This window comes from Scophthalmus maximus, chromosome 11, assembly GCF_022379125.1.
Source record: "Scophthalmus maximus strain ysfricsl-2021 chromosome 11, ASM2237912v1, whole genome shotgun sequence".
NCBI classification, from domain to species: Eukaryota; Metazoa; Chordata; class Actinopteri; order Pleuronectiformes; family Scophthalmidae; genus Scophthalmus; species Scophthalmus maximus.
The window spans coordinates 15,861,123-15,876,674 of NC_061525.1; the positions used below are offsets into that span (position 1 = coordinate 15,861,123).

At 43.3% G+C, this 15,552-nt stretch overlaps 2 protein-coding genes across 3 annotated transcripts; one reads left to right on the plus strand and one right to left on the minus strand.

The window, feature by feature from the left end:
• The first annotated feature begins 2,372 nt into the window (after positions 1-2,372).
• Positions 2,373-7,063, plus strand: zgc:114130 (uncharacterized protein LOC570332 homolog). 2 transcript variants are annotated; one of them, XM_035622584.2, is made up of 2 exons: positions 2,373-2,652; positions 4,319-7,063. In XM_035622584.2, exons 1-2 carry the CDS (start codon positions 2,527-2,529, stop codon positions 5,540-5,542), a joined length of 1,350 nt encoding a protein of 449 aa, XP_035478477.2. In that variant the 5' UTR covers positions 2,373-2,526; the 3' UTR covers positions 5,543-7,063. The 2 variants fall into 2 exon arrangements, with proteins under 2 accessions (XP_035478477.2, XP_035478476.2); XM_035622583.2 differs by having other exon boundaries at positions 2,382-2,652; positions 4,316-7,063.
• Positions 7,064-12,204: 5,141 nt separating this feature from the next.
• On the minus strand, positions 12,205-15,549 carry trappc6bl (trafficking protein particle complex subunit 6B, like). The gene is made up of 7 exons (XM_047335636.1): positions 15,391-15,549; positions 15,011-15,109; positions 14,853-14,920; positions 14,620-14,737; positions 14,155-14,238; positions 13,519-13,612; positions 12,205-13,330 (listed from the first exon to the last, which is right to left on the minus strand). Exons 2-7 carry the CDS (start codon positions 15,104-15,106, stop codon positions 13,299-13,301), a joined length of 492 nt encoding a protein of 163 aa, XP_047191592.1. The 5' UTR covers positions 15,107-15,109; positions 15,391-15,549; the 3' UTR covers positions 12,205-13,298.
• Between the last annotated feature and the right edge of the window lie 3 nt (positions 15,550-15,552).

Below are 15,552 nucleotides of genomic sequence, written 5' to 3' on the forward strand. Positions count from 1 at the left end.
AAGTCAAAACACGGCCGGCTCAGACAACCCTCAGGCCGTGGCGTAGTAGAGTGCGCCTATAGCATTACATCATCGCAAAATAAGCACACACACACTCACACACACACACACACTCAACGGTGACCACTTGGCTGGACCAAAACAAAGCTTTTCCGCGGGCTTTGTTCTCAGCTGAGCTCATCTTTGTCGAGGGGCCTCAGAGCTACAGTGTGAGCCGCTTCTCAGACGTCTTCTCATCAAGGGGAAGCTGTGCAGCAGTTTTAAACACAGTTATAGGCTTCAAAACGACATCGGAGAATCACAAATAGAAGTTATTTATCTTCTGCGTAAACTACACCCAGGGCTTTTGTTCTAACCGTTCACAAGTTTGTTTGTTTTTTTTTGGGGGGGTGCACAAACTGCACCGAACTGTATAGGGCAAAATGAAAGCTGTGTCTTCGCCTTGAGCAACAGCCAGCTGCTTGCCAACTTGTCAGACCACGGGGCATGCCGTTGCAATCCTCCTTACACTCCCAGAGGTGTGACAACTTCACTCCTGGCAGACCTGTGTGAGTTGTGTGTGTGTGTTCTCGAAAGCACTATCTTTTTAAGGACCACGCGTCTTGCCGGTGATGGTGGGAGCATGAGACCTCCGTGCTTGGCTTTATATGACGGGCTTGGGATTATGCAAGGTTTGTTGTTGGGATTATAACATTTTGCTTAGATTGTTCAGGTCCTTGCAAAGATAGAAAAACATCTGTGTGTGTGTGGGTCTGCGTGTGTGTGTGTGTGTGTGTGTGTGTGTGTGTGCGTGTGTGTGTTTGGAGGGAAGGGGATCGTCAGATATTCTCATGGCTGTGCTCTGCGGTGGAATTTTTCACACATCTACCTTTTACCTTTGAAATCAAAGTCTTCACTCCTCCTCGTCTGTCTCACGGGGATAGGCTGTCTCCACGCTGTCTTTTCTAACCATATGTTCAGTCTCTTCTTCTTTTCTACCTCTTTGTCCTTGTGGTTGCCTTTTTTCCCCCTGGTGGGTGTTTGTCTGCAAACACTTTGTATGTGTCTGCATGCTATCTATCTCTAGTGGCTGCCTCTGTTTCATAACCTTTCTTTAATTTGTTTCTGCTACTATCTGCGGCCTCTCCTCCATCTGATAAAAGCCATGTGTCTTTACACAGTCATCCTTTGCATTAAAGAGAAGAGGATGCAACAAGAAGCTTAATGAACGTCTCCATCAGACATAATCATCAAATAGCAGGATTATTGCGTTAGGCACAATTATTTTAATAGGAGGATGATGCAATTCCATCTTATCAGACAAGACTTCATGGTGATATCAGCAGCTTCAACACTGGCTAAGGCCACTGTGTGAGAAAAATTATAAGAGCAGAATAAATAATACTGTATAAAGAGGGTTTGTCTCTTCATCATTCACTCCTAAAGTGTAATCTCTATTCCATTCTAGGGCAATAATTGTACTGTGCAACAACCCCCTCTATTCTTGATACTGTCGCTTTATTTTAATACTGACGCTCTATTTTGATTCCTTGTACATATTCATATATATATATATATATACAGTATATATATACAGTATATATATATATATATATATATATATATATATATATATATATATATATATATATATCTTCATCGTATTTGCATTGTGATTTATTAGTCTGCAAGGTTTCTCTGTCAATTCTGATTGTATAGCTTCTATTTGTACGCTTGTATCCTTTACTTTATTGTCTTAATTCAAGCATCTACAGGCTTGCTCCACACAAAATGTTGTTGTACGTGTACAGTGACGATAAAGATCTCTCCATCTATATGTTCTCTTCATTTATCCTCTTTGCAGTTGATTTAAAAAACAATGCTGTTTAAACTATTTTCTGGAAATGGTACACTCAAAATAACACAGAAATGCCTACGAACATCATCAAATGATGCACTCAAGTTTGTTGCATTCACTTGAATCAGGATTAGGGCTGCAGCTAAGGACTATTTTCATAATCGATCAATCTGTCGATTATTTTACTCAATGTGTCGATCGTATTTCCGCAAACTCCAAGATGATGTTTTGGTTTTGTGCACACACCAAAGATATTTACTGTCACAGAGGAGCAAAGAAACCAGACAATATTCATGTTTAAGAAGCTGAAATCAGAGAATCTTGCCTTTTTTTCTCAAAAAAACCCCCTACTCGAACCGATTAATCGAGTATCAAAAATAGTTGACGATTGATTTAGTAGCCGATGACTGTTGCGGTTCCAATCAGGATGCTAACTTTACAGCTAACCGTGACCCACATGCATGAGAAAAACAACAGGGGTTAAATGTTACTCTGGTGAAACTACATGTCATCGAGGATCGGGCAGCCTCGTGTAGTTTTTCGGGGGGGAGTGGGACCTCTGGGCCCTGGTTGACGCTCAGGCGCGTGGGCGTGGCTTAGCGGCGCTGTTCAGGTTTTAAACCCACACGTGGTCCGCGTCTTGGGCTTGTTTGGCACCGCCGACTCCGCTGGAAACTTCTGAGCGACTCATGCCAGGGAGCCTGTCGCCGCGGGGGGGACAGACGGGACCGTGCGAGGCTTCGTGGACACCCAGCGAAATGCCTTCTTACCCCAAACTCAACCAGTTCGCCGACCTGGAGGAGATGATGTGCAAGGTAAGACGAGAAAAGTTGAGCAAAAAGTTGGCTAGGTCCGCTGGAGGGGAGGGGAGGGGGGGTTAGCTTAGCTAAGCTAGCTACGCTGCTAACTTGACGCTGTTTGCACTCTTCAAATGTTTTACGTCGCTTTATAAAACAAAAAAAATCTATACATATTGTCTCTGATTCTGTGGAGGCTGCTTGATGTGAACGGAGGGCTCCGTCGACGCGTGCGTGCGATTTCGAGCGAAGTTGGTCTGAAAGCGAACTTTGTGTCGAAAGTGTCGCTGCGATGTCGGAGCTGGTGTGTGAGTCCCTCGCAGCGCGGGGCCCGTTCCACCCTCTGCCCCCGGAGGCTTCAGTTCCGACCAGTCGAGGGACCGGGGACTGCGTCTCCGCCACCGGGGACGGGCCGGTGACACGTGACAAGCGTCGGCTCGTTCGACGGTGGACGACGACACGTTGGAGCAGAAACAACGCGCCGTTAACATCCGGATCTGGAGAACGACCTCGAGTCGCCAGTTACAGTTGACAGAGATGTGCTGAGCTTCGTGACTGACATCGATATGTGGAGCACAAGACTCCCGACACCCATACACTGGCTTATATCTATAGATATCTATATCTATATAGATCTATATATATCTCTATATAGAGATATATATATATATATATATATATATATATAGATATAGATCTATATAGATATATCATCAAGCCTCAATTACTATTACTATTTTTGAGGCTTGATATTTTAGTTTAACCACAAACTTTAACATAAATAACAATACATTGATAATACAAATACATAGATGTTATAACAAGCATTTATGTAACATAAAATGCGAACATAAATGCACATTTAAAGGCTCCGATCAGTTGACCGATAACATCGGTCGGGTTCTTAAAAATATCGTCCGATACCGATGTGTCTGTGAAAGGCTACCGTCGCACGGTATGTCGGCGAGGCTCTAATTGTATTATGATTTTCTTTCTTTTTTTCCACCATTACTGTGCTGTATGTGGGGCATAGATGCACTTGCCCATTTGTATCACGAAATAAGTCATCTTTAGAACAGAGTTGATAATGTTCTCATCCATGTGTGAATCTTCAAGATTGTCTTATACCTCTGTATATGAGCCCAAGAAGAAATTTGTGTTGTGCAACGTTGACTGTTTTATCAGATTACAAACATAAAAGGGGAAACGTCACACGAGACCTTTTGCTGACTGACGTACCATATATGAAACTTAACACTGTCTGTATGTCACAAAAGTAAAGCTGAAAGGTTTTTGCAAATGTTCCTGCATAGTAGTACAGCAATGTTATACCCATCACCCATTAATGTAGTTCTTTTTACATGGCTTTTATTAGGCTTTTTAAAGCATTTAAAGTACTAAATAAGTTCGGATAAATAAGTGAATCTTGCCTATTGTTGTTGGGCTGTGGAAAAACAGTATTTTGCATATGTCCAATGTAACTTTAGTGCGGAAATGAAGCACAACTGTGCTTCAAAGGTTATGGCGTTTCTTAGTGAAACATCAGTCGGCTTTAATGAATAGACATTTACAATCACTGGATGAAGAATGTGCCACAGATTTAGAAAATGAATTAGTGGATATTAATTGTAAAAAGTTTTGAAGCTGATGTTGCCTTTTCTTTTCTCGCCTGTCTATACAGCAGTTACTGAGTCTCGACCTCAGGGAGTCCAATGGACCGCTACCACCCCTCAGTCTAGCAATGAAAACACCGGGATACATCGGTCAGCCGGGTTGCAACCCGTCATTTTCCCCCTCGTCACTCTCCAGCCTTCCCACTGATCCTTCAGAAAGCGTATTTCTGACCTCCAGCCAATGGGGGCAGCAGTCAGAAAGCCCAATGTCCTCCCAGCTTGCCAATTCCTCCCAGTGGGGGAAATCAGGCTTCCTTGCCCAGCGCTCTGTCAGCATGGTAGAGACCAGCAGCACCACCGCAGCAAGTCTAGGCTGGCCCGGCACTGACATGAAGCACTCTCAAAGTGACAGCCTCACCGCACTGAACATTAGCCCCTCCCCCTCCAATTCACCTCTTTCCTCATCCTCGTCACGCTACAAGACTGAACTGTGTCGATCTTTTAACGAGAACGGGTTGTGCAAGTATGGTGGGAAGTGCCAGTTTGCCCACGGGCTAGATGAGCTGCGGGATCTCAGCAGACACCCAAAATACAAAACTGAGCCATGTCGCACATTTCACACCATCGGCTTCTGCCCCTACGGGATCCGCTGCCACTTTGTCCACAACAACGAGGAAGAGATGAAGCACTCCCTCTCTCGCTCCTCATCCTCTTCCTCCTCCTCAAGCATTCCCCACCAGCCCCTTTGCTCCTCCCGCACGCGCAGACCCCCTCTTGTCAGACAGAGCTTCAGCTTTGCTGGGTTTCCCTCTGATCCCCAGCAAGCCCTTCAGCATGCCCTCACAGCTCATCTTCCTCCTGCCACTGCCTCTTTCACACCTGTGCCCGCAACCCCGCCTACTCCCTGCGCCGATATTACTGACTTCCTCTCTCATGCCTTCCTGGAGATGGACTCTGCCTTCGAGGCCTTCCCTGGCCACAAGTACCAACACCTTGTTGGCCAGGCTATTACAGCAGATCCCAGGTCTCCATTCTTGCCATCCCCAGACTCTGGCTGCTCCCCCTGTGGGCCCTCTCCAACTGGCTCGCCTTCCCTGAGGCAGAGTCCCAGCGCCACTGGGATCTTCCCCCAGCCGCTGGGTGCCCGATCCCTGTCCTACACCTCTCTGTCAGACCACGACCAAGATGGGAGCAGCAGCTCGACGAGCTCCCTCAGTGGCTCTGAGCCCTGCGGAGGCACTAACGAAGGCAACGCCAGACGTCTGGCAGTGTTCAGTCAGCTCTCTGTCCCCTAGGATGCTGCTGGGGTCTGCCTTTAGGATGCGGTGTGCTAGGACGCAGACGGACATGGTTACATACATTCAGACGCAGACCCGAGATACAGAGACACAACACATGCAGCACACACACAAACCAATGCTCAAGCACAAACAATGAGGATAAATTCTACACACAAACATACATTCACCTCTCACACACAAACCACTGGACCGACACCTCAGACGTCCTTTGCACCGCTGTGCCATCAAAGGAAACAAAGACTTGAACAAATGACAGAACACTGACACAGATTAATTGGCCTGTTAGATTTTTAGGGGCTGAAACGCTGCAGTCAAGTGTTTAAAGGAAGCCACAGTGATACTGATAATAGAATGTGTGTTCCCACCAAATCGGGAGTACATATCAAGACAGACGTCTAATATACTTGGACGTGTTTGATGCTTTATCAGAATGGTATGTTGAGAAGGCAGATGGCGAGCGCGGTAATGTAATCAGTGTGATTGTCCCCAGTGCCTTCTGTCGTATAGACCAATTCATATTTACATGTCGTCAGCCTCTTCCAAGTGACATGCAGAACGTGATAAAGCCAAAGACGTGTTTGTAGCTCAAACTTTTTTTTTTTTATTATGGTGGGGTAGACACACGACGTGGCCCGTGTTCAGGAGTTGTTTTTCCATTGACCGTACACAGTATCTTGGTGATAAGCCGGTGATTTTCTTTTTCCCCTCCTAACCATACGGTGTGAGGTTATGTTTAAATCACTGGCCTTGCACCTGAATGTTAAGTTTTTAAACAGCTGAAGTGCCTGTCGTGTTATTTAACAGGTAATGTTAGGTGTTGAATCAAGATTTGCTGGGCTGTTTTTTAATTTTTTCTAATTCTTCTTTTTGACACATAAGCTAGTGTGAGTTCAGGTCTCTTTTGTTGTTAAGATTACTACAAGTGTTGATCTTCTGTCTCTTGTGCCTTGTTGACAAACTGCCACCAGTGAGTACAAGTACAAGAGGATGAAGAGGGACCCTTCAACAAAAGCCAAGCAGGCTTGATCATACGTTTTTTTTTCACATCTCATGTTCATGACATATCGTTATCTGTTACTTGCCAACAGGAAAAAAACAGGACGGGATTTTATTGGCTTTTGGTAAGTGATGGCAGGCATAGAAAGAAACCCATCTACACTGGGAGTCAAAGATGGACAAAAACCTTAAATGATATGCCATCACATTATTTTGCATCTCGTTTTGTGTAATCTGACATGATGCGAGTATAGCTTTGGTTTCAAGGTACTCTGCTCAGATGTAAAGTTTAATCAAGTCAAATTAAATGGCTGCTTTGTGAAAGTCCGTTTTTTTACCTCTGGCAAGTTTCCTTAAAAAGCATTTTGTAGTGCTGAATATGTATTTTAGACGACCTTAAACACAAACATTCCCCGGAGTGGGATTTCTTCTTTCCTCCATTGTCCACAGGCAGCACTGGTGTTACATGTTTGATTCATGTTTTTGTGGCCACCATCTTGCATCTCTCCGTCATCTCTGTGTAGTAATTCTTCCTGTTATTGCTTTGTACTGTTACGAATGTGAAGCGCAGCCACTTCCATGTATACTTGTGCTTCCTGTTGCCTTACTGTGCTAGATCAAGCATACTGTACCTTTAGGGTATGTGTGCTTAGTGTTTTAGAAATGTTATTGTGTGTTTATGGCGTAGTTTGGTTGAAGAGCAGACACTGTGCTGTCACTGGTCCATCTGAAATTGCCTTATTCATCAACACGTTCGAGGCCTGTTCAGTGTTAAAGGTGATGATCTTTAGTAAATTAATTTCTTTAATTTATTTTTAACGTATTTATAGAGTACTTTGAGTTGTTGATGCTTGTGTCAAGTTTAATATATTTGGTTTTCTTTTGCCTTTTTTGTACTGGAAATAAAGTTTAGTTTGGGTTTTTTTTTTTTAAATTGGCTGTTTTGGTTTTATTTTACATATTTACCTTTTCAGGTATGAAGAAGTTAAATCTACACACACTGGCACTTCTGCCAGGAACCCTTTTATATTGAGGTGCTGATGCAGCAGTGCAGAAGATAAAAGGCTTGTGTGTGTGTGTGCACACGTTTCCTTCCTTGTAGAAACTGCTGCTGTAGCTCACTTAGACGGTTTACGCATTTGTGACGTTTTCATATTCAAGTCGCAGGAAGGAAGGAAGCGAGCAGGAAACCATGTGAATTACCATTTCAGTTTTCATTCCTGACCACGCTCCCCTGTACTCGAATGTCAGCTTGACCCTGTGCTGTGGAGGTTAACTGTTCATATACGCACAGTGTCAAAAGGGAAGATGCACTTCACTCTGGAGTCAGAATAGAGGTATCGTCAGTGATGATAAGACATTGATGATCCCTTTTTTTTGTAAATGCAGGTGTTATTTATTCATCCTTTTCAATTTGTCTTAACAGGAACATTTAATCCTTCGATTTTTATTTCAATTTTAAAAAATCACCACATACTGAGACATGGTTTCCCCTGGACAGCTGGAATGAAAAAGCTTTGAGGAACTGCTAAAGTGTGATTTTTTTAAATTATTATTTATTACAATTTATTAGAAAAGGAGAACTCCTGACACCAGAAACCGATTTCATTCACAAGTTACACTATACAGAAGTGAACCCCAACAAACCCTTTGTGCTTCCAAGTGAAACCAAGTTACAGAAAGTCCTCCCATGATGCAGCCTCTTCAGAATTAAGCTTATGATGCAGTGCTTGTGATTGCTTCTTAAGTTGGTAACAATTGGTAACTAGGATTCTATATCTTTGGGCTTCAGCAATTTTTCTACGTGTGAATAAAAGCAGGAGGAAATTAAATGAGGAAAGGGTGCGAATAATTAATTAAATGTGAACCCTGATAACCGTTGTCAACTTTAGTGAAGTTGAAAAAAAAAAATGAAGACAGAAACAAGCTACAATGTCGTGCATTTTAAAAATTCTTGTGGCAGTAGCACATTTCCCGATTGCAGATTCGCAAATTAAAAAGTTTAAGCAGTTTTGTCAAGTCATGCCTGTTGCTTCTGCTGGTGTGTGTGTGTGTGTGTGTGTGTGTGTGTGTGTGTGTGTGTGTGTGTGTGTGTGTGTGTGTGTGTGTGTGTGTGTGTGTGTGTGTGTGTGTGTGTGTGTGTGTGTGTGTGTGTGTGTGTGTGTGTGTGTGTGTGTGTGTGTGTGTGTGTGTGTGTGTGTGTGTGTGTGTGTGTGTGTGTGTGTGTGTGTGGTCATCCCTCTAAGATTTCATGTGGAGATAAGAAGTCTATTGTTTGGGGTTTAATCTTACCAATCCAGGGCTCCTACACATTTCCCTTCTCCCTCACTGCCTCCAGTGATTCCATCCTTCCTTTCGCACCGTGTTACTCTCCTTTACTTTGATGACGTCCCCTCATCCCTCAGGGACACGGCTCTGCACCGCAACAGTAGATTTATCTGCTATAACGGGGTTGAGCAAGTAAGACTTTTACCAAAACATTTTTATATATTTTTTTACAAAAACCAGTGGAAGAAAAATGGGAAAAGTGCCTTCCTATAAACAAATCTATGCAAAACACACACACGCGCACACAAATATAAAGCAGTGAGGGCGAATGAAACCCCATGGTTTACCCTCCAGGAATCTCTCTTTCATGCACACATGCACATGAGCAACAGTATTATCTTGTCACTGCTAACATGAGATGGGCTTGCTGTCTGGGGGTGATTAGTGGCTGTAAATGGGATGTGTGTGTGTGCGTGCGCGTGTGTGTGTGTGTGTGCATTCGTGCGTGCGTGTGTGTGTGTTGCATTGTGTCTGAGAGACATTCTCCCACACTCTCGCCCTGTGGGACATAGGAAAGGCAGGCAGATGGCTGCATTCAGGTCCACCGCGGGTCAACATATGGCCCAGAGAGACAAAGTTTGTGTTTGTGTGTGTGCGAGACAGAGGATCTCACTCTTAACTATGCATGAGTGGAGGAAGTTGAATAGGTATAAGGGGGGTAAAGTCAAAAGCTGTGAAAAAGAAGCTGTGAGATAAAGCAGGGACAATCTGAGAGGATGAAAGTGGGAGGCCCCCTGTGAGATCATGATGATGCTCAGGAAGAAAAAGGCCGGTAGTTAATTTCAAGTATTGTACTGTACAATTCATTTAGGGACCCCACGAAAAAAGTAGAACATATTTAGAAGAAAAATAAGAAAAATGTTCGGCATTGGTCCAATGTCAGAGCTCGGCTCTCACAGCTTTGCTAATGGGCCGTCTCCTCCTGCTGACGTGAACAGAACCGAAAAGATTCGCTTGAATAGGTAGTTCTGGTTGGCCATTGAATCTGGTCATTTCCGACAGACTAAAGTGAGCTCCTTTCAGGAAGGCTCACCCAGATCTGTCTGTTACCTTCTCACACTACAAAGGAGACCTCAGCCGCGCAGTCTCCGTGCACAGTGTTACCGAATTGTAGCAAGTCATCAGTTTTTAGTGAATGAATGCTGGTTTTACATGCCCCCCCCCCCCCCCCCCCCCCCCATCCTTTATTTCTTTTCGTCCCTCCTCCTCCGCTCCCCTCATTTACTGCTCCTCTTTGTGAGTGTCTTGGTGACATTGTGATGCAGGGTAGAGCAGAAGGACGGGGAGCCAAGCTGTGTAGAGCTGCAAAAAAACAAAAAACAGCTGTTGCTGAGCCCCTCACCATCGTCCCTCGGCCTCACTGTCCCTCACCTCATACTGTTTGTGTGTGATTTAGGTACAGCGACCAGAAACTCCCTACGCCCTCGCCCCTTCCTCTCCCCTCAATAACAACTCTTTTTTTCTACACTGCTTCCTCTTCAGCCCCCCCCCCCCCCCCCCCCCCGGCCACTAATAAACTTTTCTTTTCTTTACCTTTCATTCCCTCTCCCGGCTCCTGTAGAGGCTCCTCTTTCTCTCCTATCATTTTACTTTTTTGCCCACTCTCTCAATCTCCTCCTCCACCAACTTTCTATAATTCCACTCCCACCCAGGCTTTCTCTATAATCCCTCCTTGTGATTTCTTTTCCCCCGTCTTTACAGAAAGGATTTGGGCTAAGTGTTTAATGGGTTGCAACAAATAGGCCAAAGAGTGGGCTGTCAGGTGCTAACACACCTAACTCGATTTACCGTTTTCGTCTTTCACAGCATCCAAACAGTTGTAAAAGAAAGAAAACACAACACGTTAGAGGGGAGATTTGTAGAGTGGCAGTCTACTTATAACCAGGGATCTTATTTAACTTTTCTTGAAATCTTAAGCTTGTTCAAGTACCCTTGTATTGAGGGCCTTTAAACTGAAGTATGGACATCACCCACTCAAGTGCTAACCCAAAAAATGAATTTCTTAGACCTAAATAAAAACTCCCTCCCTCATGAGTAAAATTGGTGGAGTGCCTCTGTTAGATGCAGTCTCTCTCCTCCCATTATTTCATGTGAACCATTTAAACTTTGCGGTGCGGCTTGTGAACAAACATTGTTGAGTTGGGTGGCTATTGTTTTCATTGTTGGTGGAAAAGTAAGGCCTTGTGTTAATGTTGTTCAGAGCAACAGAAATCGATGTCTGCGTGAATGTGCATCATTTACTGTATATTGATTATTTTGAAATACACTATTTATGACCCTTCATTGGCACATACACAGTATATCAAATTTTCAATTAAATATTGAGGCTACTAAAATACAACTTCCACAGAACAAATACAGAAAGTAGAATCTGCAGCCTTTTTTCAGGTCCGAGCCTGAGTAACACACACATACACACACACACACACTGGGAGAACATTAAATGGGTAAAGCTCCATGTTAATACATTGTTACACTGATGGCAGTGGAACACAGCCAGGGATACTTAATTAGATTCAGAACCATCATCCATCAACTACTAACGTCAATTCAAGGTGTAAAATATTGGACAAGATGCATGGATGGACTGGACTGAACCTCCGCAAGCTCATTGTATAACTTAAAACTACGACTCATCACGATTTTCTTGATAATGTAAAAAGTTATTGTTTGGCCCTCTGGGACAAACTTTTGATATTGAATATTTCAAAAGTGCAGCACACTCACATACAGTAGAGCATCCTAATACCAAGCTCATGATGTGGATCAAAAACATGGAAGGAATATTTAATAGCTTAAGCAGGGGTGATGGGATAGTGAACTTCTGTTACTTGTTTACGCCCTCGAAATGTGTTGTTATGCAGAGGAGTCATAAAAAGATTTTAAAAAAATTCAACTACAGTTCTCTTCCATGGGTATTATCTGTTTCAGTGCCATCGACCAAATTTTAAAATTCGCATTGCAACATGATCTTAGTCCGTCATACAAAACTGTTTTTTTTTAATTCTAAAGAACTATGAATGGGTTAAAAAGAAGAAAATGAAAATCATATGCACACCTTTTGCCCACAAATCATCTTGCAAAGACACGGCGTATATTGTATTTTGACTGGGCACTGTACTGTTCAAGTATATTCAACGATGGGTTCAGCTTTCTCCCACACAAACACCGGGAGGAGATCAAAAACATAAACTAGAGATCGGAGACAACAGTTAAAGCCTGACAAAAACACATTGGACATAATTTGGCAAACTGGTAAAGGAACAGAGCTGAAAATAATAGCAGCTTAATATGTCCATCTAGTGGCACAAAGAGGCAACTACATCAACCAGGGCGGTGACTTCCTTTATTGTTGTGTTCATGGTGTTGTTGACTTTCCTTGTTCAACTGGTCTTAATTGATGTAGTATTCACATGTCACATCATTAATATTACAGTTCAAGGAAAATGCTTTGATGAGAAAAACAAAATCTAGAAAGAAAGCCACAATTGTGTTGTTTGTATGCTGTTTCGGGACTCATATTTGAGGAGACCTGCATACAGAGAAAACTGTTATTAATAAATGTAACTCTACCATGCAAAAAAACATGACTCAATATTTTTATGTTAACATATCAATGCTGTACAAAGGACAAAAATGTACATCTGGGTACAGACATAATAACATGTTAACCCAGTTTGATTGGTCACATCTGAAATAAGCAGCCGTCATCCCATTTCGTAGAAAAACCAGGCCTGAAAACTCTTATCACATATAAAAATATGACACAGCTGTACTGAAATTTAAATGATTCCCTCTGTGGTTGGACTAAAATTCAGAAAAAAAATTGAGCAATGTCTTATTCTTTTTTTTCTTCCAATTTTCATTATTTCTCAGTAAGCACTCTGTCTGGCTTAACATTACAACACATTACAGACAGTATTAAATAACAATACATTCACATTTACATTATTGTATACACAGCCACTGACAGTCAATTTATATATTTTTTTCCGAAGCTCAGGCAAGTATGGTTTCAATTTATATATTTTTTTCCGAAGCTCAGGCAAGTATGGTTAATTCAGGCCCAGACTTCACTTATTTAGTTTAAACTAAAGCTGAGGACACAAAACATACAGATTTTAGTTCAAATGGGAAATTATCATTTATCAAAATCAAGAAGCAAAAGGAATAAAACAAATCTCGTTCTTTATCAGACTACCACGAGTAAAAGGTAAGCTCTGGTCGATAACGCTGTTTGCCTTGTCAGAAGGGTACCAGGTCATTCTCGTCCTCTTTGTCCCAGCTGTGGAAACCAGGGTGGTGTTTGATTCCCTCTGTGGTTGGATTGTTCGGTGGGAGGACGGGAACAGCTATGCCCTCTTTGAGATTAACAGAACCCCACAGGGGCCTGTTCATCTGCACCACAGTAGCAGAGAGGATCAGGTCACAACTTCTGGATCACCACCTGGAACTTACCTGGCAAGTAAAGATAAGGGAGGAGGGGTGAACCATTTGTTTGGACCTCAATGGATATACTGTTTGTACTTTGTTCAAGGATACCTCAGACGAGGAACAGCAGTTTGACCAGTGAGCATATTATGTCACCCGACACTTTCCAATAGTAAAGAAAGAGAGCCATGGTTTAATATACTGGCAGTACTTACAGGATGGCATGACAGAGACCTCGGCTGTCACCACACTGTCCAGACCGAGGTTAGATAGAGCTCCTCTCACCATGCCACATGAAAAAGCGAGGTACTGAGAGAAAACACACACACAAAGAAATGAACCTTAGCTATAGTGGATCATTCTGAATTCTTTGGCTATATACCAAAAACAGCTTGAAGTGCCTGCTCCTGACTTGACAGCTAATCCCCAGCTTAAGAGTCCGGACATTTTCCTGAACATCTGACATTTGCGTCCGGATAGTGTCCGTAACTTTTCCTGCAATCCCCCTAGTAAAATATCTGAGTGAGCCCATGTGAGAATACAGCAGGACAATATCAGGAGATTTCACAGTGACCGAGTGGGCGTGTGGATGACTGCAAACAAAAAACCACTGCTTTCCAGTGCGGCATTATTGTCACTCCCTGCCTCCTGCACGCTCTACCCAGACACCACAGAATGTCCCAGAGATTTTCTTGTTGGCGTGAACGTGTCTGACTCGGGCAATCTCCGGCTGCACTCTTCATATGTGAACCGCAATCTCCGGAAAATGTCCGGACACAATTCCGCTTACATTTGTCTGAAAACAGCTTAAGTGGGCCCTTGTGAGAACGACGGAGTGCGTGCGTACCAACCTTGGGAGCCTGATCCAGGTACTGTTTTCCACCGGAGAGCTGAGTCAGAAGAGAAAACTTGTTGTCCTGTAGAACATAGGTGCCCTGTGGGGGGGAAATAAAAAGTATTGCAGCAACTCTAGTAACAAACTTTGAAACAAATTCTAACTGACGCTGAATGTGCATCGATATATTTTAGTCGTCAATTTACCAACAATGTTTCCTATAATCTAGAGTGTATTTAAAGACCCGTTGACCTCTATTAACAATAATTCATGAAGAAGGAAATCCACTTAAGAAAGTTACACTTCCAGGATACACGACAATGCATTTTCATAAGTAACACTGAATGCGGACATAACTCGTATTGGTCCCCAAGAAACCTTTAGACGATCTCCTCCGACTTCACCTTGAGCTCTTTGCCTTAATGATCTGTCGTATTAAGGGAACACGTCCACCCATTATTTCTCTACACGTTGGTTTTACCTGATGGTTTGTTCTGAGGTTGTCAACCTGCCTCCTGAACACCTTGGTCCAGTAGTCTTTACAGATGAACTTCATGATATCCAACTCATCCTTGAAGCTGGGAGAGTCCCTGGTCAGCCTGGACAGAATGAACATCACTTTGGACACTCGGGGGGGAGGACGACTTGTCACACAGCAAACACACACACACACACACACACACACACACACACAGTATATTTGTGCTCGACTACCTCTCGATGAGTCCTTGTCCCACCCGGAAGCCCATGCCTTCGAGGACAGAAACACAGGCCGCTCTGTCCTGGAGAGAAGAAGACATTTAAGATCCCTGTGCTGTGGACATTATTGTCAGTTCCTGTGTGATTGAGTTGACTCGTTTCCCTGAACGCACCTTGTTGTCCATCTCTCCTTTGCTGGCTTGCTGCTCCTTGTAAACATGGGAGACGATCTCCATGTGGAGAAATTCAAACAGCGCCTCGTCTGTCATATCCTGACGAACACACACACACAGACACACAATGTGACTAAAACTTCTTAACGTGACACAGTGTTCCGCAATGAACAACATCAATGTTACCGCAGTTTAGCGTTAGCTACAGAGTTAGCACCAGGTAGCTAGTGTGGTTTACTAGCATGCTAGCTACATTATCCGGGCCGTGTTTGACTGTTTGTTTCTTTACCTATATCGTCATATGAGGGATAGTGACAGTATGTCATATATACAGTATAATTTAATAAATACAACAGAATTAACAGCTTAATCCACAGTACCTGTCAAATGATCGTAGGGCTACACGAAGTAAATACGAGTCTGCTTTTCACAGGTAGTGCTCGATATTAACGCCGGGACGCTCCTCTGGACATGAGTAGGCGGAGTTAGCTAGTAATGACGGGAAAAGAGCACTTTACAGTGGCGCTGTACTTTATTCCCCC